At 40.3% G+C, this 23,071-nt stretch overlaps 1 protein-coding gene across 1 annotated transcript; it reads left to right on the top strand.

The window, feature by feature from the left end:
* The first annotated feature begins 17,590 nt into the window (after window positions 1–17,590).
* perm1a (PPARGC1 and ESRR induced regulator, muscle 1a) lies at window positions 17,591–21,555 on the top strand. Its single transcript, XM_085919680.1, has 4 exons — window positions 17,591–18,183; window positions 18,241–20,291; window positions 21,080–21,196; window positions 21,406–21,555. Exons 1-4 carry the CDS (start codon window positions 17,591–17,593, stop codon window positions 21,519–21,521), a joined length of 2,877 nt encoding a protein of 958 aa, XP_085775806.1. The 3' UTR covers window positions 21,522–21,555.
* The last annotated feature ends 1,516 nt before the right edge of the window (window positions 21,556–23,071 follow it).

The raw sequence follows: 23,071 nt of genomic DNA on the forward strand, positions 1-23,071 counted from the left end.
TGTTATCCATTCGCCGATAATGCATGGCTGACTTTTTGAACCTTTCACCTAAAACTGACCTAGCATCTTTCTAAAGGCTAGAAAAAGATGTTTGATTTTAATGTGGTTGAGTTTATTCTTTGTCAGATGTAGCCATTGTCGTACTTTTATTTGATCTTGTACACTTTATTGAGACCTTGAAACTGCTTTAATGTGGCCTTGCTTTCTGAAACTGACACCTCACAGTTAGTAGAATTTGAATATGGGCTCGAGAGAGAAGCAAAACAAAAAACTTTTCATACACTTTGCACATGATGTCCACATTGCAAATTTATGAGGTCTAAGTCAAGATTTTGTTTCCTTCTGTTATAAGCCCCTGCACCATTACAATATTACTTGCATCTCTTGAAAACTTCTTGGCATCTCCAGAAGATGTCTCTGTGAATAAAAGAGTGTGACCTGGACGTGGAGAATTTATGTTGTGGCAATCTTTCCTGGACCTACTCGAGGATAAGGCACACAGAATTTTAAGTACTAGTTAATATAGTGTAGTTTTGTAGTTTAGTGTAGTATTATTTACATTAGTTTAGTATTATTTAATCTAATTAGTTTTTGTAAGTCTACATGAACAATGTTTTATATAATTAACAAATTTAAAGGTAATGCGAGAAAAGTGATCACTGCACACGAGGCCAAACTATGGATTGGCCATGGATGTCTGCACACGAGATGTTAGTCACTCCTTGCTGTGTTTTAGACATTGCTTCTGTCACCCATCCCGCCGGTTGAATGATTGTTTTCGGAATCTGAAAGAAAGCTCCATCTTTTTCGTAATTGAGAAGCGTGTTGGAATCACATATGAACACTTGAATGCTGTACACCTAAGATAGTGAGCGAAAAAAACAACAACCACAAAGCGGAAGTCGAAAAAAAATGTCCGGTTATGAACACCTGCAGTCAAGTTGGTGGAGCAGTGGCCGAACACTAACAAATGTCTTGAGAAGTACTCGTCATGTTAAACACCTTATGAGACTGAAGACATGACAAAGATAAGTCAAACCTGCCCATCAACCCTCCACCTCATCCTTCTTTTGTTTGTCCTCGAGTATAACGGCACATAGTCAGACACGCTCCCCGGGACCTACGGATGAGTGTACCTGCCTAGACGGCTGCAGCAGTGTCGCGTTTCAGCCATGACGCAATGTTCCACCAATCAAGTGCTGTGAGAACGGTTAGGGAGCGTGGTGAGAACTCTCCTCCCATGTCTGCTCTCTCCCACCTGGGAACCAGTGCTGCCTCAGGGAGGGGCTTGCCACCGCACCGGCCGCTTTCTGAATGAGGGTTAAACAAAAAGGCTTACCACCATGCGAGTTACACGAGTCTCTCTCACACACAAACACACACACACGCGAGCGTGCACACACACGCATGGACACACACACACACACACACACACACAGAAGCACACGTCATTCATGGCTTGATTGCCAACTTTACATTTTGGCGGGGAGAAACAAAACAGACGAGTGTGGGAACGCTTTCCTTGTTCCTTTTTTCTTCTTCAGGAGTCTTTATCAGTATTAACTCTGCTTACATAGGTATTTGTGCACCTGTGGCAGTGGATTAGTGGATCACGTTCTTCATTGTGTGCAAAAATAGGCACTGTGAGCTATTTTTCCAGTTTATTTTCTATTTCCAACCCTTAACTATATTTCAATGGTCAGTACTGACTTTTTTTTTTTTTTTAAAGATAGATCAATGTAATTTTGAAGACATCTTATCTTTGCTGGGTTACATGACCTCAACATGTACAACAGTGCCTCCTTCAGTACATTTGAGCCCCCACAGAATATGACTGATGGTGACTCAAGGCACTCGAACAAATTTGCACAATGCAGTTTCGATCATGTTAGTTTGTTGTAGTCGTCAAGTTGGCTGCTAGTTAGATGCACCGTCTGTGTGGCTTGGAAAAAATAACGGTCATCAAATACAGTGGAAATTAAGTAAAAGGCATAATCTTATATGGACATTGCATTTGTGTGATTATTTTTTCACAGTATTTAATTTTAGGGGTAATTCTAATGATACATGGCAACATGAATCACCTGGAAAAGGTGTAAGAAATGTCTTTTAAAGTTGACAAACTAAACTAGAAATGCCAACTAAGGAACAATTCTTAAGACGTGGAAAAGGTGAAAATATTTCTGGCCTTGATACAAGATGAACTACGTAAAGTTCATTTCAGCAGCATACAGAAGGAGCTATTATTTTAAAGTAATAGCTATTTCCAAGAATTGGTTGAGAAATGAGAAATATATACATATGGCATTAGAGGATTTGAACCGTTTTAACAAAACAGGGTTAATGAAAGATCGGGTGGTGCTGTCGTTAGGGTGGTCTACTTTTGAATTCTCTCCATCACAATTGTTTACATAGATACTAAATATAGACCAAGTGCATTTAAATCAACATATCATGTATTCACTGTCAAAATGGACTGTTTAAACGCTTCATTATCATCGTTTTTTTTTCTAGGTACGCTTCAGTGATACTTTTTTAAATGTCTTTTCCATCCATAATCCATGAATTAAAATAAACAAAAGAATATATAAATAAATATAACTGTGGAGGAAATTGTGAATATAGTTGAATGATTTTGTTTGGTTTTTATTTTTGTTATGATTTCCTTTAGTCGCTTTGGTTAATTTCTCAAAACACAATAAAATCTTTCTGTCTGTGCATTTCTCAACATAATTCATAGCAATAGCAGAACATCAAGGTCCCCCTGCAAAATCAATTTTCTTTCTCAAAACCCATTGTACATCTCTCAAAAGTAAATATTTGTGTCACTGAATATGTCATGCCATCTTGTTGAAAAGTCTTTGTGTCATTGTGTATGGATAACAGTCAAATTGCTTATTCATGTTGTCAAAATAACAGTGTAGTCTGGAGGGATGTTGCACCTTTGTGTATGAAGAAGCTCAATTGCAAGAGAGTGGGCATGACTCCCATTTCACCTTTACACTTTGTACTGTAATTTGTTGACAAATCATCACATTGTGATGCAGAAAGGAAGGACAGATCTGCATAGCACAACGGGGGGTGATTAATTGGGGGCGATAAAATGTAGAAATGGTAACATGAAACAACTTCAGGGAAATAAGCCGTTCATTCACTCATATTATGTCACAATATGGTAATTTTTTGCATCAAAATACTATTTGGTTAGTTTGTATTATTCTATGTCTTTTTCAAATGCATTACAACTTAATCAAAAACCATCATTATTTTGGTTTATACAGTATATTTTGAACACACTTCTGCATTCTCTTTCTCGCGTTCTCTCTTTTGTGATTTTTTTTCATTTTTGGCAAAACAGCTTCTAAGATGGCTTCCGATGGCGTTTTGTCAGGAAAAGTATTAGATGCGTAAAATACTGAGCTGATCATGTTTTGTTTTGTCAAACTGGACGTGGATACTGCACAGTCACATTACTAGTGGGCTCATGACTTGCGGGATGAGAGTAATAAAAACAAAACCAATTTGTTGCCCTGATTAGGATCTGATAGGTCTATAATCAATCTTTGGTGGCGTGATGGTCACTGAGCACAGAGAATGGGGACAAACTTGCATCAGATGATCATGATCCTTAGCGTTCAAAGAACAGTAGCTTATTGATGTCTCAGCTGATTAGCTGTCTGATGACTGAATGACATGAATATTTGAAATATGGTTGCATTCTTGTGTTTTGCTAATCCAACAATGCAGCAGATTTGTGTTGTTTCAAACAGTGTCGAAGTCTAATAGGTGCTAAAAAAAAAACATCCACCAATCTCTCGTCATTAAGAATAAAGCGGTCTTCACACCAGCATTTTGTGCTCGTTTCTCGTACAATACTCTTCACTTTATTTCCCATCAGACCTGCTTACCCTACCCCAACCCACATCTATTCACCAGACAGCGTCAACACAAGGGTTACAAATTCCTCAAACAAACAGCAACGTTTGTCATGTCATGATGTCATGACAGAATAAACACTTATTTCACGTAGCGATTTGCTGTATTGTTTGTTTAACTTGAGTTCAGAACACACATATGGATCCTCACTAAGCCTAATTAATCTCCATTACTGATGCTCTCGCTAGCCACAACAACAGCAAGTCACTCTCTCGTGATGCACTTATGGTGTCCAATAGTCCCCAAGAAAATATTCCAGGATTATCTTGAGGCCAATTCAAGTTTTCTGTATTGTGAGTCAGCAGATGGCTTTGGACTACATGCGAAACACAGACATGCATCGGGTTCCAAACATAGCAAATCCACAAAAGCGAAAAGAAGCAAAGCTCCTTTGTCTCTTGTATTCGGCCGTGGAGGAGGAAACAGTAAAACGAAGCTATAGTATGTGACCAAAACATATGAACTGGAGAAAGGATGGGGAATTCAGCACAATGGTCCAAAAAATGAGACCTATCGACCAGAAGCATCATCACTACCTTTTGGTTCTTTCGTTTGTTGCACTATGGTTCTATATTAAAATAAAATAACAACTTAACTCATTCAAATACAAGTAGTGCATTTTCATTTACAGGCCTGATTGGCCACTGAGCGTGAAAGAACAATCCCTTCACTTTCAACGGCAGCCCCTGCTGAGCTGCACATCCACTTGACTGCCCAATAAAAACAAGTAAAAGGTTGACATTGGACTTCATTTAACCTAGTATTCGTCCTCCTACTTAGAGCATTGTCATCTGCCAGGACGTGTCTTTGTTGACAAGTTGATGATGTCCATAAACCAAAACTCCAGACGGCAATGCATGGGCAGCTGTTTCCTTCGCAAACACTTTATGTCCTCCATACAGTTGTGTTCTCATAATGTCAACTTGCTGGCTGTTGATGGAGACTGTGTTGAACGAGTGACAGTCTCTATTGGTTTGATCTTTTTGGATTCCTTGTGAATGATCTTTTTGTAAAATGAATATAAACCACCTAAATCAATGGGAACTTTGAGCTTGGTTCGCATCAAAATAACCAATCCTGATAAATGTGTAATTGTATTTGGCTGGCAAAAGCTGAGAAACAAAGTTGTCTACTATCCAGTTTTTGTGCACAAAGATCACATTTTCATTTGTCATTTCATTTCACATTCCAAATCAGTTTGTCTTGAGACTGGATTTCCCCACATTCACCAAGAACATTCCAAGAAAAATCTGAAAATACCCCTTAGTCAAATATCTGGCCTGGCACCCGCAGTGCCCCCCCGTCCCATCTCGCCAGTGTCTGTTCATTAAAAGTAAACACAATGGCGTTGGATGTTATTCACTTACTATGCAAATTGACAAGGTGCACTTAGACTCGCAGTCAATTTAACCGCAGTGAGGAGGAAGTGCACTCTGTAAGATTATTCACAGAGAAGTGTCAAGTGTAGTTGAAAACCCAACACGACGGCTTCATTCATTCAACTAGCTGAAGTCTCCAATGACGGAAGGAAGCCACAACGAGAAACATTTGGACACCCCTCGGTTAGTCTGGCCAAGTAAGAAGGTATTTTATTAGCAAGTAATTCCCTGAAGCAACAACTGATCTTTGCGTTGGAGCTATTTTTGAAGCTTGCTTTCACCAGGCTGTTGTACGTAAACACTGTATCCCTAGCAGCAGTAGCCTGGGAGACAAACATGATTTATTACTCCTCACTAAGTGTGCTGCTTACAAATGCCACCGTGCCTTTTATTGTGATTTTCCTCTCCTTTTGTGCTTATCCTCAGAGCAGGCACAGAAAGTTGCTCGCTCTCACTACAGTAGGCAAGTCATTATGTTCATGCAACGTCAACGCGACCGAAAGGAACTCTGGGATGGTGTTGGTGTATTGCAGCAACGAATGACACGTTTGGAGCCTGTAGCTACTCATGTGATCCCTTTTCACAACTGTGGTGTTTCTTGAGCATGCAGAACATATGCGCACGTAGGTGGCAGAAGGTTACTCTTTGCGTCAGCTGGAGACTTTTATCATGGGAATTTTAAGTACATCAAATTCCACTCGGGCACCGCGTCATCACTACGTCATCAGTCATTCACCATTCTGGGGGCTACGGTGAATGAAAACAAAGCCTTAATGTAGACTAATATAAAAGTTGTGTATTTGTATGGTTTCTTTGAGAGTCAAAAAAAAAAGTTAACATGCAAGAAAGTTGTGAGATTTTAGATTTTTTACCTTGCAAAAAAACACCAGGTCTTTCTTTACCCTATTAATGGTTTGAATTTCAATGAAATTCTAAATACAGAGTGGAGGCAAGTGACCTGGACCTACTGCCACCGGTACGTGCAACGTATATTTTCGCTAACCTCGTGTGGTGTGAGTGCGTACATTATTAAACATCATAAACCTTTTGCCTCTCTTGTGAACTTTACCGACACCATGTTGAAGCTGGGGAAAAAACAACAAACAACCTTCAAGCTATAAACATGACATGTACATTTGCATTCCTGCACTATTGTTGACATATTTTGAAGTTCACGCTTACGGACATGTTGATGATGACATGACGATGAGCATTGCACGTTCCCCATCATCTGTTTGCTTGTCTAATGTTGTGCATGGCATTAGTGAGCAACTCAGCTAACCTCATGACTTGACGCGAGTTCCAGGTGTTTTTTTTTTTTTACATTTATGGATCTTTTAGCACCTCTAAATCCTCTCATCCTAAAAATACCAGTACCAATTATGGTTTTATCATTAAAATCCAAGATGGCCTTCAAATAGTTTTGATTGCAATCTTTCCTTTGTATTCATTGTCTAACTAAAGAGTCCAAAATTAAGAGGTTTGTGGTTGCGTGTTAAATATGCCAACACCATTAGCAATGTCTTGCAAACTCTCACGCCGATGAGATGTGTGTCACCTTGCAACAATGTGTGACTGACAAGCTTACTTTGTGTTTGAGCTCTTGTGTGCTAAGTAATCCATTAGCAGTCCTATACGTAGCACAACACACCAGCGTCATAAGAGCATTACATTACCCAAGATGTTCTAGGCAACTCAAAATACAAACATACATTTTTCACTTCATGAATTATTTTTCATTGAACGCATCGCAGACTTTTTTGTGCCTTTTCATCGCTCTTTCCATGTTCCCTCCCTGAGTCTATGTCTGCCTATGAAGGAAATGGCATGTTGTGATAGCACAATAACCTTCCCTAATAAAGTTTGGGAGGGGAAACAGGAACAAGAAAGCAGGGATGACCGGAGGAGCAAGCATAGAGGACCAGGATGTAAAAACAGTCAGGGAGAACCACTTTATGGCTTTGTGGTTATTGAGGCCATTTTAGAAAGGATCACATATTCCTGAAAGGCTGAAACAGACGGGAAAGCGCAGAAAGCAAAAGGAAGAAGGCTCTACCACTATAAAACAGCAGGTCTTTCTCTGACCTTACCAAAAGACAGTCATAAGTTACTTGATTTGCAAATGCCATTATTTTGTGTGTGTGTGTGTGTGTGTGTGTGTGTGTGTGTGTGTGTGTGTGTGTGTGTGTGTGTGTGTGTGTGTGTGTGTGTGTGTGTGTGCGTGTGCGTGTGCGTGCCTGCCTGCTTGCATGCGTGCGTTCGTTCGTGCGTGGAGTGGGGTGGTTCAGGTAAAATCCAACTTTTAATAATACTAATCATCTCACATTCAGTTGCCCATATAGACCAAAGAACTACATTGAATATATAAAAAAAAGAAATCTACACACCCACAATAAAAATTTCATCTTTCTGTGACATTTTAAAAAATGTGTTTGAAATCAAAGAATACCTTTTGGGATTATGACCTCCCTCCCAAAAACAAGTTTCCTCAGTCCATAACAGTTTACTTCTTGTCACGTGCTTGCTTGGGAGATTGCATTTCTGCTTATCAAATTACGTTTGAGCATTTTGTGGAAGGAGACGTCATACACATGGACCACATAGTAAATAAATAAATGGAGAAATACGAATGTGATCATATGCATGATGCAAATACCAGTTTTTGTGTTTATTTGCAATATATTGGGTATTTTTTTTAGATTAAGGTTTGCCTCAACTTCACAGCTGGGCCATTCTGAAGCCAGATCAGTCCTTATATCTGCGGTCTTTGCCGTCTAAGTGTCCTCCTGAAAGCTGAGCCGTAAGACAAAGCCCTGTTTACACTAATGGCCCACTAGGCTCTCCTTTTTGCCACAGAAACAAATACCAGTGGGAGGACATCAATAGAATTTAACATTTGGACATTTTTCCTCAAGCACTCAAAACCAATATTGACCGAGCACCCCTGCCTAGTTGGCTTTAGAGCAAGACCTTGGCATACAAATCAAGCTGGTGCAACCAGAACCACATGCTGCCAGCTGAAGGGTGAGGCCAACAATAGCCAGCCCAGAATGGGGCTCTCCCACTGGGTAGGCAGTGTGACCACTGCGCCTGGTTTCAAGCTGGTCCACAGAAGCTTGAGATATAAAGAGCCCGAGCTCTCCCGCCTGCTTTAATGATTACATCTGAGAGAGCCAATTGTGTGTGTACTCGCGACCCTGCTGCTGAGTGAGGTGGACAAGCACAAGGGACAGTGGGGGCGCTCACATGTGCAGAACAACCCCATAGTGGGCCACTACTTCTCAAAGGCTGGATTACAATCAGTTAGAGCCTAATGAGTGGGAAGTTGGACTCGTAACCTGTTGTAGCAGGGTGGTTGTTTTGAATGCTCGCAGTCAGCACACACATCAATAACCTACAAAATAGCTCGCCACTGAAGCGGCAAACAGCAGGAAGCGGCTGAGTCTCGGGTCTGTCGCCTTGCCACTGTCGCGCCTCAACTCTTGACAGGAATATTTAAGCATATTTCATTCTTGATTATGTGTGTCTCTTTTATGTCTTGGGAGTTCTTCGGGGCTTGGTGGTTTACTCGGGTCACTAATTTGGAGATCTTAAGACGGTATCTCCCTTTTTTTTTCTCATGTATTTTTTCGATTTTATGGAGCAGTAACTAAATTGCATAATGCATAAACATTAAAGCACATTTTATGTTCATCTGATTTCTACTTGGTCTTTTAAAAAACGTGTACATTTTGTTTCAGCCCCATGGACACTTGCAAGATGAAAAATCCAAGTGAGAAACTCTGGATCAAAACTGTGTTACTCCATCTGTGTATTACGTGTGTTACATTCTCTTTTTTTTATTTTTTTTATTTTTTCCAAAACAAAGAGCACTGACTAAATATTTAGACATGAGCTGCTACCTCATGAGCCATTGACTGGCTTTCTGCTATACACTTATGGTTGCTGATGTGTGATTGTTTTACTGTTTTTATGTCTGTCTGACTTGAATTTGCCATCCCCCAGTTTAAACAGAACTCTATGAATCTGCCCAGCAAAAAGTGGCATCAAACAACCTACACTAATGATAGTAATTGACACCATGTTGCTTCTTCCTGGTTGGAAATATTTTTCCTCTTCAAGTACCAAGTTGTGTTTGTGAGAGGCATTTCTCCTGCATAAAGACGTAGACCAAAACGTTGCCTGCTAGCTGAATAGTTGAGCGCTGTTTGCTCTGTGCTTGTCACTTTTTATAATGGTAGCGTTTAATTCTAATGATTTAAACTTCAGTGGTTTTCTGACCTCCTTCCCTACTTTGCCATTCAACATAACTCTGTATTATATTAGTGGTTGAATTCTTCAGTGAAAAATGAGATGTGTGACATTTTATGCAAAAACACCAACTAAAAAACACCAACTAATTAACACCAATTAAAAGCTTTCTTGAGCAGGTTGTGCTCTTTCAAAGCGTGTGGGTATGTGTGCATGTTCACGCCTGTGTGTTTGTGTGTTAAGAAGGACGCTTTCTCCACCCACGGAAAGGACAGTGTGCGAGCACGTGCCGCAGCTCTGCGGGAGAGCTGGTCCTCAGGCCGCTCTCACCTGGGAAAGCTGATCTGCAGTGCCGAGGTTCTTCACAAGGCCAGCGGCAGGGGAGCAAGGTGAAGCAACGGGAGCAAAAGAAACAATCTGGCCTGAGGTGAGATCGGGAAGAAGGTGGGGGCCAAGTGAAAGCAGAGGTCTTAACTGTTTTCCAATTGCCTAGAAGCTATTTACTGATAAAAGGTTTGTGCAAACCCACATATTGTACTTGCAACTGCTTTTTGTGAATGCTCCTTTTAACGCCCTAAAAACGTTTTTTCTAGTTTTGCAAAATACACGTCGCCTGCTCATTGCAAATCTGATCTCAAATCACCAAAGACACAAATTATGAATATTGGTCAATTAAATCAGTGCTTCACCAATATTTATTGAGCCCAGGTCTTTTTTTTAGAGGGCGAGAGAGAGATATTGGAGAGAAACAGCCAAACAAAAATGTCATGAAATGTATGTATACTGAAATAACCATGTTCTTGACTCAATTTGCTAAAAAAACTTTAAACCTGTTAAGTTAAAAAATTAGACGATTTCACGGTAGTTGCAGGAAATAAAGAAAGACACCAATGGATACATTAAATAATAATTTTCTGGCCGATGAAGTGACAGGATATTTTCTCGCGGCACATCAAAATGAATCGATACGTTACATATAAACAAACTGCTGTTACATATAAACAAACTGCTATTCATTTCATTAAAAAAAGAAAAAAATCACATTTACGTGAGGACACACAATGCTATTCACTTCATAAAAAAAAAAGAAAAAAAATCACATTAAAGTGAGGACACAAACCAGCTACATCATTATGACCAAGTGAGATACAATGTAGGTTGTATTAAACAAACATCTAATGTAGTTTTTATTGTTTTGGTATTGAATATTAGATTTGAGCCTCATAACGATATTGGCCAGTCAGTGTGAGCGCTGCACTTCTAAGGACAGCTAATATTAAAACGACCTCCAGTGTTTAATTCTACCTCGCCACATGCTCAAGCGGCGCCTCATTTTGTGGTAGTTGTGGGAACACGCTCCAGTCTGAGCTGATGGTTGTAATATATGTTGCTGTTATGCAAGCAGTTGGGTACCACCGCTCACCACTGTGCTGGAACCCTTTTAATCAAGCAGAGCCTACTGTGAAATCCCGACTCCCTGCCTACCAAAAGCAAGCAATTCTCCTCAGCAACCCCAAAATGGCAGCTAGTATTTAGTAATATTGCAAGGCCATGCGACAGCATCAACTATAGTCTACCCACTGACGGCGCCGGCCTCCGTGCCTTCTTCTCAAGTTATATTAGAGCACAGCAGGAGATATGTGGAGAAGGATGGAGGTTCTCAACCCAATCTGGCATTTTCTTTGAGTGGGGGTAGACTTTCCATGCATTCCATGCTCTGTGCCGCTTCATTAAATTGGTATTGACTCAATACATGGTCTGGGTTGACCCTCTAGTCCCAATTTCATCAGTCAAAATATTTGACGTAGCCGTGGTGATCCAAATGTGTTCCAAATGTGGAAAATGGACTGATTACCTGTCAGTCACAGAAAACAATAAAAAAAAAAAAATAATCGATCCAGACAAACATTCACATCCAATATCAGTCGTAAGCATAACATGCTTTCTCCTGCAATGATCAAATCAATCAATCAATCAATCAATCAATCAATCAATCAGTTGTAAAATGTAAAGTAAAGCACTGGCATGCACTGCATGGCTTGACTACGCTCATTCTAGCCTTTCTAACAGCAGCCCCACTACAAGGGCCGATTATTGTGCTGAGTGAAAAGGTCGAAGCCCTGAGAAGTTTTGGGCGCTGACGACATCGGTAATGACGACCTCTGACCGTTTGCTTTTTGTTTTGCCCCATTAAACAAGAGGGAACACATGCTACTTGAAAACCTTTATGTTATGGCAACCAACAAGTAAATAAGCTCCAGCTTGCTTCCTTTATTTCGCTCTCCATTTGGCCTTTAGCATCACGCAAGTGAAGAGTCTCTTTCCTGGAGTGCTGTACTCTCCCAAAAGCTAGACAAGCACTTGTCAGGGACCAACAGTATTGTTGTATGAATGGAGTCCACCCCCCCCCAACACACACACACACAAATTCTTCCATACTCACTGTGGGCAGAGGCCAGCATTGACTGTGGTCGTGTTAATTTAGTTGCCTTTCAGAGCTTATGGACCTTCATGGAAAAGGAGTTAAAACCATCTGTGTCAGAACAAGAAATGTCTCATTCAGCTTGATAGTGACATGTCATTAGCAAATGTGGCGCCACAATCAACTAATGTGAATTGAATGGCAATGAAACTCACCTGTTATGGATGCACACAGGAACCTTCTCATCGTGCGGGTCGCTCTTTCTCTTTCCTGTTTCTCGAAGGCAAGTCCGTGTGATTTTTCAGGGTCTAGGCACGAATAAATTTGCCTCCATTTTGCTGTTCAAAGTTGCATGGTCGCCGCTTGAATGTGGTTTCAACCAAACATCAGCGAAAAAAGTGTACATAATCAACCAAGCACATCATTCCAGTGTTAATTAAGGTAGCCGTGTCAATATTAGGTTAGTTTTACAATTAGTCATGTCTTTCCTGGTCATAACTTTGTGAGAAGAATAGTTGTCATAAATTTTGTTTATTTGCGCCCACAGAGGCAATGCTTGGATGCAACTCTGCAAAGTGTTTAGTCGAAGCAGTTGCTAGCTAAGTAAGCATAAGTCGCACCAAGCTTACAGTTTGTCTCATCTGTCTGCTTTCACACGTAGATGAAGTATAACGTACGTGCTTCCATCCCATTGAAGCTTTTGGCTCGGTTTCAGCGATTGATTCTCAAATTTGCTATTGAATGTGTTTTTATGAGGCACAAAATGCAAATTTAAGCCCACACATTACAATGCAAAATCGCTCATTTGCAGCCATGCAAATGGGTCGATCAGTGTCTGTCCCCTTGAATTTACAGAGAATGCCTGTGCCTGCGTACAGTCATTCTGGCCAGTGGTGATGCAGATAACGCCTACACCCACCCAACGGCTGAGTAACATCAAGAGGGCACCCAGGGTACCGCATAGGAAGGCAACCATTGAACAGGCACAGAACTCATCTCACAGACCGTTTGTGACAAAGTTATGGAGCGAAAGAGCAGGTCATATCTGGGAAATGATCGTGTTGCAGACACAAGTAAACGACATAATGGTCGCTGAATAAGATCATTTTATGTCCATGTATTTTTCTGGAGCTCAAGAAAGTTCAAAAAGTTTAATTGTCTGAAGCCCATGTAAAAGTTATATGAAAAAAGATTCATTTGAGAAGGAAACGTGTGTGCTGCCAGTGAAACGATGAGTGTCGCAACGTCCCTGATAACCTGGGTGACCCATGCCCATGGAAGGAAGCCCGTCGTTCAGTTTGCCACGAAAGAATCGTCATCCCTTTGTTTGGAGATAACTGATTAACCTGTCAAGTCCCCTGAGAGAAGAATGATTTGTCTCATGGCTCAAGGTATGTTTAACCCAGAGTAAACAGGAGTACGTCTGCACAGAAGAATAGCATTCTCAAGAAAGAAAGTTTCATGTAAACATGATTTGAGGGGGAAAAAGTACAATTTACTGAATTCTCATGTCAGTAAGAATTTGCTGACATAAATTTGATTTCAGATGAGAGCAGTTTTATTTTGACGTTTCAACCCAACGAATGAAACTCTTCAGGGCTCAGCGTGCACCACAGGCTTAGGCATGTGACAGTGTCATGCATTTGCAAGTTGTGCTCACAATCACTGCAACTGTTCTACTTAAAGGGAGGAAGTGGGCAAAATGGTCTGAATTGTTTTTACTGGTATCAGGAGTCAGGCCAGAGACGGCTGGAAGAATCTCAAGCAATTGTCTGCCGGGCTAAAAATACTCTGTTAATGTGAAACGATGTGGTTGTATGCCTGATGATGATGGAAGCAGCGGAGGCGGACGGACCGGTTGCAGCAGGCATTAAGCGTGTGATGCACGAGTCTTAACACAATGAAGCAATTTGTTCCTTCCAATAAGTGTCTTCAGTCATAAACATGACTAATTCCACAAAACTCAAGAAATAATTGTGTTATTTAAGAAATCAATCTATGTTAGTGGTGGGACTCAGTGACGAGACCTAATTTAATGGATGCATTTTCGTGTGCAGATTGACTGTTCTCAATCTGAACAACAAAAGTCATTGTCAGGCAACTAAAAGGACTACCACTATTTTTTTCCCAAGTGCACTTGTAGTAATATGCTTTAAAAGACAGATTAAGTTGCAGATTTGACTGGAAGGTGACCAGGTCAACGATAAATAGGGTTACATTGGGATTAAGTAAAAGCACCCAACTTTATCCATTTCCGCACTTAATTGTCTACGAAAATTACGTTACAATACACTAGAATTACCCTAATAAAAAAATCCATGGTATTGCTCATTTGCATCCACGAGTTAAAGCAATCATCAGTAAAAAAAAAAAAAAAGCTATAGTTAGAGAATAATAATTTGTCCATTAGAATAATGGACCAGGCATGGGCAAATGTCCCACCAATGAATTGCATTATGCAGACTTTATCCAGCTGACTTTAAAATACACAGGTAGAAGAAAAACATGCAAACTCCACACATAAAGGCACACCCAGATGGAAAACCACCACCTCTGAATTGTGAGGTGGATGCATTGAGAGCTGTGATATTTTTATGTTTTATTTTTGTTTACATTAATTTAGGCATGTTTCCTCAATTGACATTTTACATTTAACAAGATTCCACCCCAAAGCCAGAACACAGACAGTAAAACCGTGCCCACTTAATTAGAGCGCGCAAACAATGGTTGTTATGCGCTATCAAGCGGTTTATTCGAAGCAATGCGCCATGTACATTTAGTCTATTAATGAGTAAAACGACGAATAGGAAAAAAAACTTCCACGTTATGATTAACGTGTCTGTCCGTGAAGGTTAATTGTTAAAGGAGTCAAACATCTTTGTCAGTTGCATTGTCAGTGACGGTTGAGACAAAGATGCTTTTGTCAGCGTACACCTGATCCAATCTCACTATTATCAAGAGACCCGCAGGCACATTTGGCGGCAGTCCCGTTTAAACTGTTGAGAGGAACCAATTATTAACTATAATGAACCAAACGCCACCATCGAGATTCCCGTGTTAACACAAATAGTCCATCCTCTTGAAATTGCGCAATCACCCGCAACGCGCATTAAATTTATTAGACCAGAGATTTTCATAATTTCAGTAGATCCGAATTTTTAAATATATGTGAAGAATATCCAATTTTAGCAATAGGCCACAATTTTATTTGTTTAATTTGGACATTTAATTTGTCCCGGATAATCAAAGAATGCTTTCTCAAATATTCATCCTTAAAAAAGATATTCTGCTTCATTTTGAAAGTTTGTGGAAAGTTATATTATTGAGGGTAGATCTGAATGAAAAAAAAAGGAAAACAAAATGTGACGAACAACTCTCAATATAATTAGTGAGGTCGTGGTACTAACTTGACCCATGTGATAGCAACAAAATCAATGTTTAGTATATTGTTGTTATGTTTTTATATCTATTTTTATGAATTGGACTTCTGACATTTATATTTGATGTTACATAAGACCAATTATGAAATAACCCAGGTACAGTATATGTGGTTTTATTTTCTGCCAACTGACCAAGTGACCCAAGAGGCACAGCCGTGATGAATTGATACATGGCTGCTGCAATCAAGGAGCATTAGGCATCAACTAAATACAGTTAAGCAGTTGATAATGAGATCAGCACAGGATAGGTTATCTTTGTATCTTTTTTGTGTCAGTGACATTAAGACAGCAAGGATGGGCCCTGTAATCACATTGTCCTCACTGATAGCTATAAACAAAGGCTCATCCACCCCCATAGAGAAACAAACTTGCCTAAAGGTGCATTTTACAAGAGACTAGCAACCAAAATGTTGCTTTCAGCATGACAGATTAGATTTAACTGAAAAGTGTCTATTTGTGCACCATCACTGATCAAATAATTTGTAATGATTAAAATTGCTCATATAGGGTGCTACCGGAGACGGAGATTTCAGGGCACAAAATACTTTCTTCTACAAGTTTCATAACATACGCACCCTGATATTCATGAATACGACACGCGTCTATTTGCTGGGTGTGGTCTGTGCCGGCCTGAGGAAAGCATAATATACAGTAACTCGGATACACCACCGAAAAAGACAGGTCGAAGCATGATCTTTACCTTGAAGATTTTCATTTTCAGCCAACTGTACGTCAAACGTGCTCAAAATCTCACATGTTTCACAACCTTATAGTACACTCTAGTGGTACAATGTTGCTGATGCAGTCGATTTTTAGAGACTACGAGGGATTTAAATCATGTATGTATGTATGTATGTATGTATGTATGTATGTATGTATGTATGTATGTATGTATGTATGTATGTATATATATACCCATATATATATATATATATATATATATATATATATATATATATATATATATATATATATATATATATATAGTGTCGGTATATATGTATATACATACATACATACATACATACATACATACATACATACATACATACATACATACATACATACATACATACATACATACATACACACATATACACACACATACACACACATACACACACAAACACGCACACACACAGTTATAGTTGCTGCAAAATTCAAAAAGCATCATTTTTTTCAGTCAAATATTTACATGTGTGTATACCTGGGTGCCAACAATGCAAATAAGACTCACTTGTTGCACCTACTGTAAAACCCTCCACATGCATCCACACCCTCAGCCTTGACTCCCATTTCAAACACGCGAGTGGATTAGAATCCAGCGCCTCTCCATTGCATTACACCCGTGAGGTGTCAGCTGACTGTCACAAAACCCCCATGACTCATAGCCAATGAGTGACGTAACACTGGTCAAACACAAGAATGCATGATGGTAATTCTTTTCCTTCAGGTCGTTTCTAAGATCTGTAACAATGTGACTATAAAGATTGTGGGATAAATTCAAATACTGGACAACAAAGTTAAGCAGCTTCCCAGTTTAAAGTTGTGAAACGTTACTTTAAATAGACGCTACGGCTGTGTGGGAGATGCAGGCACTACGCGCATAACGTGATCAGAAGCATGGCTCTATATTTATCAAATCATGAGGCTTGTTGTGACGGGTACAAAAAAGGACGCCCACCTCAAGAAGTGCAACATGGTGCCGTACAAACTGCAGACCAACGGACCTTCAGAACCTCCCGCGGATCCTAGCAAGTCAGGTAGGAAGCGGACATGATACTTTATTTATTTTGCTTTTAATTAACCAGGTTTGATCCATTGAAAGCAAAGATCTCTTTTCCAAGGGAGACTACCTACAATGGCAGCAACATTTATTTTCAGTGGCTCTCTTCATTTTGGTGGATGCATTCATTGCTCTCCATGTCGCATTGCATGTAGATGTTGCAGGATTAGAAATTTAATTGGAAGACAAAATGGATGGATCGACTGTCTTTTTATTGCCACCAAGATTCCTCATTAATATACTTTCACAATTCTTAGAAATCATGTTTAAAATGCCAATGTGCTGATTGTCATTCTAATGTTTTTTTTTATCATGCTGTTAAATTGTTGCACCTTTAATCTCAATTTTCAGGTTGCACTGAGTGTCCCAAGTTTAAATGGAGGACTTGGAGTTCAGCGTGGAAATCTGCGACCGCGACTGGCAATGCTTTTTTGAGATGTGCGAGGAGTGCGACTTGCATCCTCCATCACTGGCCTCAGCGGACGACTCTGGGCTGAGTGATGGCGATCGCACAAAGTCTGCACTGCTAGAACGTGCCCCAGAAGCCCATCTGACCGGATGCTACCCAGAGGCCGAATGCGCTTTAGACAACATACATGACTGCAAGGACTTGGACGTGAAGACCCAACTTGGTGAACCGGCCACCAGTGGAATTGAGAGCATCCTGTCGGGAAGTGAGGAAGATATCCACCTGCAGTCAGTCAATATGTTCTTTGAAGGGGTGACAAAGCGGGCAATCAAAGAATCGAAACAGCAGGAGGATGGACTTTGTAGCAATGGGATGGAAGCCAGCTCGGAGCTGCCCGCCAGGGATGAAACAATAGTTGTCAAAAAGAACGACCTTGACAAAATGAACACTCTAAAAAAAGCCCAGTTTGTTTCTTCTACTTTACAAACGCCTCCATCCTGCAGCTCAGAGCTCAAGACTGCCAGGTCAACTCATACTGAGTCGCTTCATAAACCTGAGGTGTCCTTCAGCCTTTATGCGTCACAAATAACCACAGTCAGCACAAAAGAAGTCCTTAGCCCATCATCATCACCACCACCGACCACCATGAAAAGGAAGAGAAGGAAGAAGAGATCGCACAGCATGCCCTCATCCCAGAGTAGACTTGAGCGAAGGAGAGATGAGGAACAGAGTTTTTTTCCATCCTATCGTGACACAACCGCGTTCCCGTGTGTTGGTACCTATCAACATGAAAGCAATCTAGTGAGTCTTCGAAGCTTTAATCATCCAAGTTGTGATGACCAATTAAATCTAGAAGACAGTAGATCAATAGTCCAAGCACCTACTAGGGGAGCACACTTGGATAATGATGGGGATGATGTGGATGGTGGCCAAGGTGACACCCTATCTGCTGCTAAGTCCGTCCTGGCCGCGGAGGCTTTACATTCTGGCAGAGACGAGCACGCATGGTGTCAAAGACAGGCTGAGCAGGAGCAACAGCTGGAGATGGAAACTCACCATCAGGACCAAAATAGCCATGACGTTTTGTCCGTAGCTCAAACGCAGAAGTCAACCTTTCCCAATGCAGGACTCCAGAAGGGCGAAACCACTCGCTCTCCAGTAGATGAGATGGTAACCAAAGTCACCTGTGCTGAATTAACATCCGACTCCATGGAATTATCAGATCATAAAAGGATTTCATCAGAAAGATCTTCCGGTTTAGCTCTCAAGGAAACAGAACATCACGTAGAAAGGAATAAATGCGATAATGAAGACTGTGATGTTAGCTCTTTTGCCGATCAATTTACACATACTAAGAAAGAAATAACTCCCGGGTTTGAAAACAAAAGGCCCGTACAGTCATCATCCAATGGCCCATGTTCACGTCCCTGTCGAGATCCCCATCCAGTTGATAGATGTGCCTCAGTCATGGTCACACATAAAGAAAGAGCTCACGGCACAGGACAAATGAGAAGAGATTTAAAGGCTGGAGATGAGGCTGTGCTCTCAACATCATGTGCGCCTGAAGATACGGCAAATTCAAAACATCCGATTTTTGTCATGTCTTCTTTTTGGAGTGAGATGGAAAAGCTGACAATTAATGACATCATGGGTCTAAGGAAGACGAATAAGGAGACAGACGAGAGCAATTCTGGTCTTTCCTCCCAATGTGTGAAGTCCAAGGCACTGCCAGCTGGTGAGAAGACTTCTTCAAAGCTGCTGTGGGAGAACGAACCTGTTGAGGTGTATACCGACAAAGCGGAGGAGACTTTGTTCAATGGCTCACCCAGACAAGGAAGCCCACCAAAGAACCTCGGAAAGATATCAAAAAACGCAAGCGTGCACAATCTGCGAGCTTTAGATTCTTTGGAACTGCACAGCCAAGCAAAGAAAGGACAAACTTTACAAACGTTAAAAAAAGTTGAGGTGAAAGAAGTAGACAAACACAATTTTGAGTCGACGCGTAGCTATAGTTTTTCTCTTTCTGATATATTTCAGTTCCTGCTTGGTGGAAAACAACAAATCCACAGTGGATCAGTGAAAGATGACGTCATCATGGATGGAAATTCACTACCAGAAACTTACGATCATTTCTTTGCAGAGTTTGGGATAGAAAACTTCTTTTACCCTTTTGTTACAGAAGAAGAGCTCACAAAAGCGCGAGCGCTAACGTCCGTACAGACAAATCTACACTTGCCAGAAGCCTATGAGTATTTCTTTGCATCCTCTTCTTCCGACGATTCCGCAGGCGAGGAGGAGGAGGATGAAAGTTGCGGTCCAGTGAGGGTGGTAAGCAGGCATAGCCAAAAACTAAACACCACTCAAACCTTGACGGACAATTATGAGAATTTCTTTTGTGACAGCGACATGCGAGAGAATTTCTTTTGGACAGCGACATTCTCCTTCAGGAATTTTCATCTCATTCGAGGTGCGGAACAGAGAAAGAGGTCACTCCCATCATCAATTGTAGACGTGGGACAGAATATGCAAAGGGCACGTCCTTCTCATGATTTAGGGCACATTGACTTTCCTGATTTGCTCATCCAACAAAGAGAAAACATGATCACCAGACAGATGTTGCCTCTACAACTACAATATGAAGACATCCAAAGAGCTGTTCCAAATCCAAGTAAGCTCATAAAAAGTTCACTTGGATTTCGCAAAATCGGGTTTAGATACTCAATAATTTCCAGTCTTGCCTTTTCTAATGCAATTGGTACCTAACTCAGCGGGAAGTGCTTCTACTCACTGTTGTGTGGACTTTGCTTTTTTTTTTTTTTACTATGCTTCCTTGGGATCTCTCTTTACGTTCCTTTTGCCAAATTACAAAAACACACGTTATTATAATCAAAGACTAAACTGTCAGTAGGTGTCCCGTTTGAATGGTTGTTTTTCTCTATGCGCCCAGTGGCAACGGTACAACTCCTGTAAAAAGTCATCTGAAACATAATCCAGCTCACAACAAAGCCTTACTGAGGTTAAAAACGTCCCACCATGCTGAATGGGAGCCAGTAGGCGCTGACATTCATAGTGAACACATACAGATTTGAAAAACAATGAAAATTAAACTATTGGGATGATTTGCAGCAGAAAACAATTTGATAAAACGAATGCTTAGCTAACTTGACTTAAAGAGTGTCCTGTGTCAGCGGAAAGGCTTTCTCTATTGATTATTTAGTTTAGGCAGGGGAATAGGGAGACCGACTATTTTATCCCACCGTGACCGGGAAGGATTGTATTGGAGTTATTTTTGCAGAACATGTTGGAGATGTGTGATTTTAACTGGGTCATTGTGTGACATGACAGGAAGTGCCAACATATTAGAGCGCTCGAATTCTCAGCTGCTGTTGTACATTAGCAACTGATGGTGGCCATGTCCAGCTTCCACTGTGGAAAACTTTCTTCCTTTATTTACAGGGACAGATGTGGCCCTGCTGCCTCTCAGACAATCAGATATGTGTCTGGTCTGTATTGCGTTCGCTTCCTGGGTGCTGAAAACAGCAAATCCGCAAGTTGGAGACATGTGGAAGGCTGGTATGTATGTTAAAATGTGAACTCATGGGAAAACAAATAATATTCGCAATCTCCATTTGGATTTGTCTATTTAGTATTCACCTTGATTTTTTTTTTTGTTTACATAAATTTTGATGATTTGAAACTGAACACAGCTCAAGAATGTGTGGTTATTATCAAAGTACAGTTTTGATATCAGTCTTTTACTTTCCTTTTGTCCTTTCCAACAGTTCTGCTGGCTAATGTAAGCGCTTTGTCAGCCATTCGATACCTGCGGAAGAACATCAAGGTGGAGGTGGAAGATGCTCAGAAGAAAGAGCATCTTACCACACATGGTGGTACTTGATCGCTTTACTAAGTATTTTCCTTTTGGGAAAAGTAAGCAAGTAGAAGTGACAGACTGACACTATGCTTTGAAGTTTGCTTTTACTATATCATACTGACACAAGAAAAGAATGCAAAAATTGATGGAAAGATTTATCTTGGAGCACAAAAAGATGTACCTGTGCAATTTGAGGAATTCAGCTGATGATGACATAACTCCATCCTGCATGTCCCAAGTGCCAACAAGTCCCTGCATGCTGCAAGTCTCCATTTGGGCCAGAAAGTCTTTTCCTTTGTATATTGTGTGTCTTCTGGCCCTGGTTCAAATCAGGAGCAAGTGAACAAAATAATCTTTTTTCCCTCCCACGTGAACTGTTGCAGGCAAGCACTGCACAGCAATTTATTATTATTTTATTGGAGGCTGGCTGTCAATCAGATTTCTTTTGTCACCCAAGCATAATGCAACTCCGAGAAGGCGACCACTGAGGTGTGTGGAATCATGGGAAAACATCCATTAAATTGGGAAGCCATGAATGTGGCAGGCAACTTACGTAGTTGCTGTGAAGTGATTTGCCTCGCTGCATTTGGGGTGTGGCATAGCGTGTTAATTCGATAAATAAATGCAACTTTGCACAAAAAGTAAATGCGAATTGCAAACTACTTTGGTTGAGGGATGGTATGTATGTATTAACATATGCATATTGCACACTTACAAAATGCAATAGTTTATTTTTTTTTAAACCAAATCACCAGCAGGGAAATATTCAATTAAGAATAAACTGTTGTTACAAATAAGTAACTTTAAATATTTTAATGCACAAACAAAAAGGACCAAATCCAGTTTTTTTGCGTCTTTTTGCACTGACTTGTTTTAATTGGTCACCAAACATGCCTGGGAAAACGGCTATATATTTTGCTTAAATGTTGTAATGAATGTTGTATACTATTCAAGCACTAGAGGACAGCATATGACCACGAGACATGCAAGAAAATGCATACGTTGACAAAAATTACGAAAAAGCACCTTAGGTTGGCCTTTCATGATTTAATCCTGCAGGTGAAAATGTAGAAAAATAAAATGTCTTGTTTGATTTTTGTTATGAAGTTGTTGTATTTGAGTTGTTGTTGTTGAGCCCCTCTAAATAAATAAAATAAATAAATAAATAATGAAAACAGTGCAGAAAAGCCGGAAAGGTTGTTAGTGTGGAATATGCATTATCCACCCAAGTCATATCCATACTTCAGTGATTCAGTGAGTTATTGTTAAATTTACAATTAAAAAAAAAAAGCTTACAATGCAAATGGTAGTTTCAGCTGTCAAACTGTTTAAATGGCCAGGGACTTCTTTCGTCCACCATGGGTCAGCAAGCGCTCAGGACCGTTCGTTTTTCAAAGTGAAATATCCCATTTTAACTTAAAAGATAATAGGACACAAGACATTCAAAGTGACTTTGAGAGGCAGACTTTTTTTATATATACATATATTATATAGACAGTGCTTCTGCTTGCATTGGGTATCACTATATTGTGGAGATGTCCAGTAAAAAAAAAATCCAAATATCCATGCAGGTA

This window comes from Syngnathus leptorhynchus, chromosome 1, assembly GCF_054491065.1.
Source record: "Syngnathus leptorhynchus isolate UIUO chromosome 1, UIUO_Slep, whole genome shotgun sequence".
Taxonomy (NCBI): Eukaryota; Metazoa; Chordata; class Actinopteri; order Syngnathiformes; family Syngnathidae; genus Syngnathus; species Syngnathus leptorhynchus.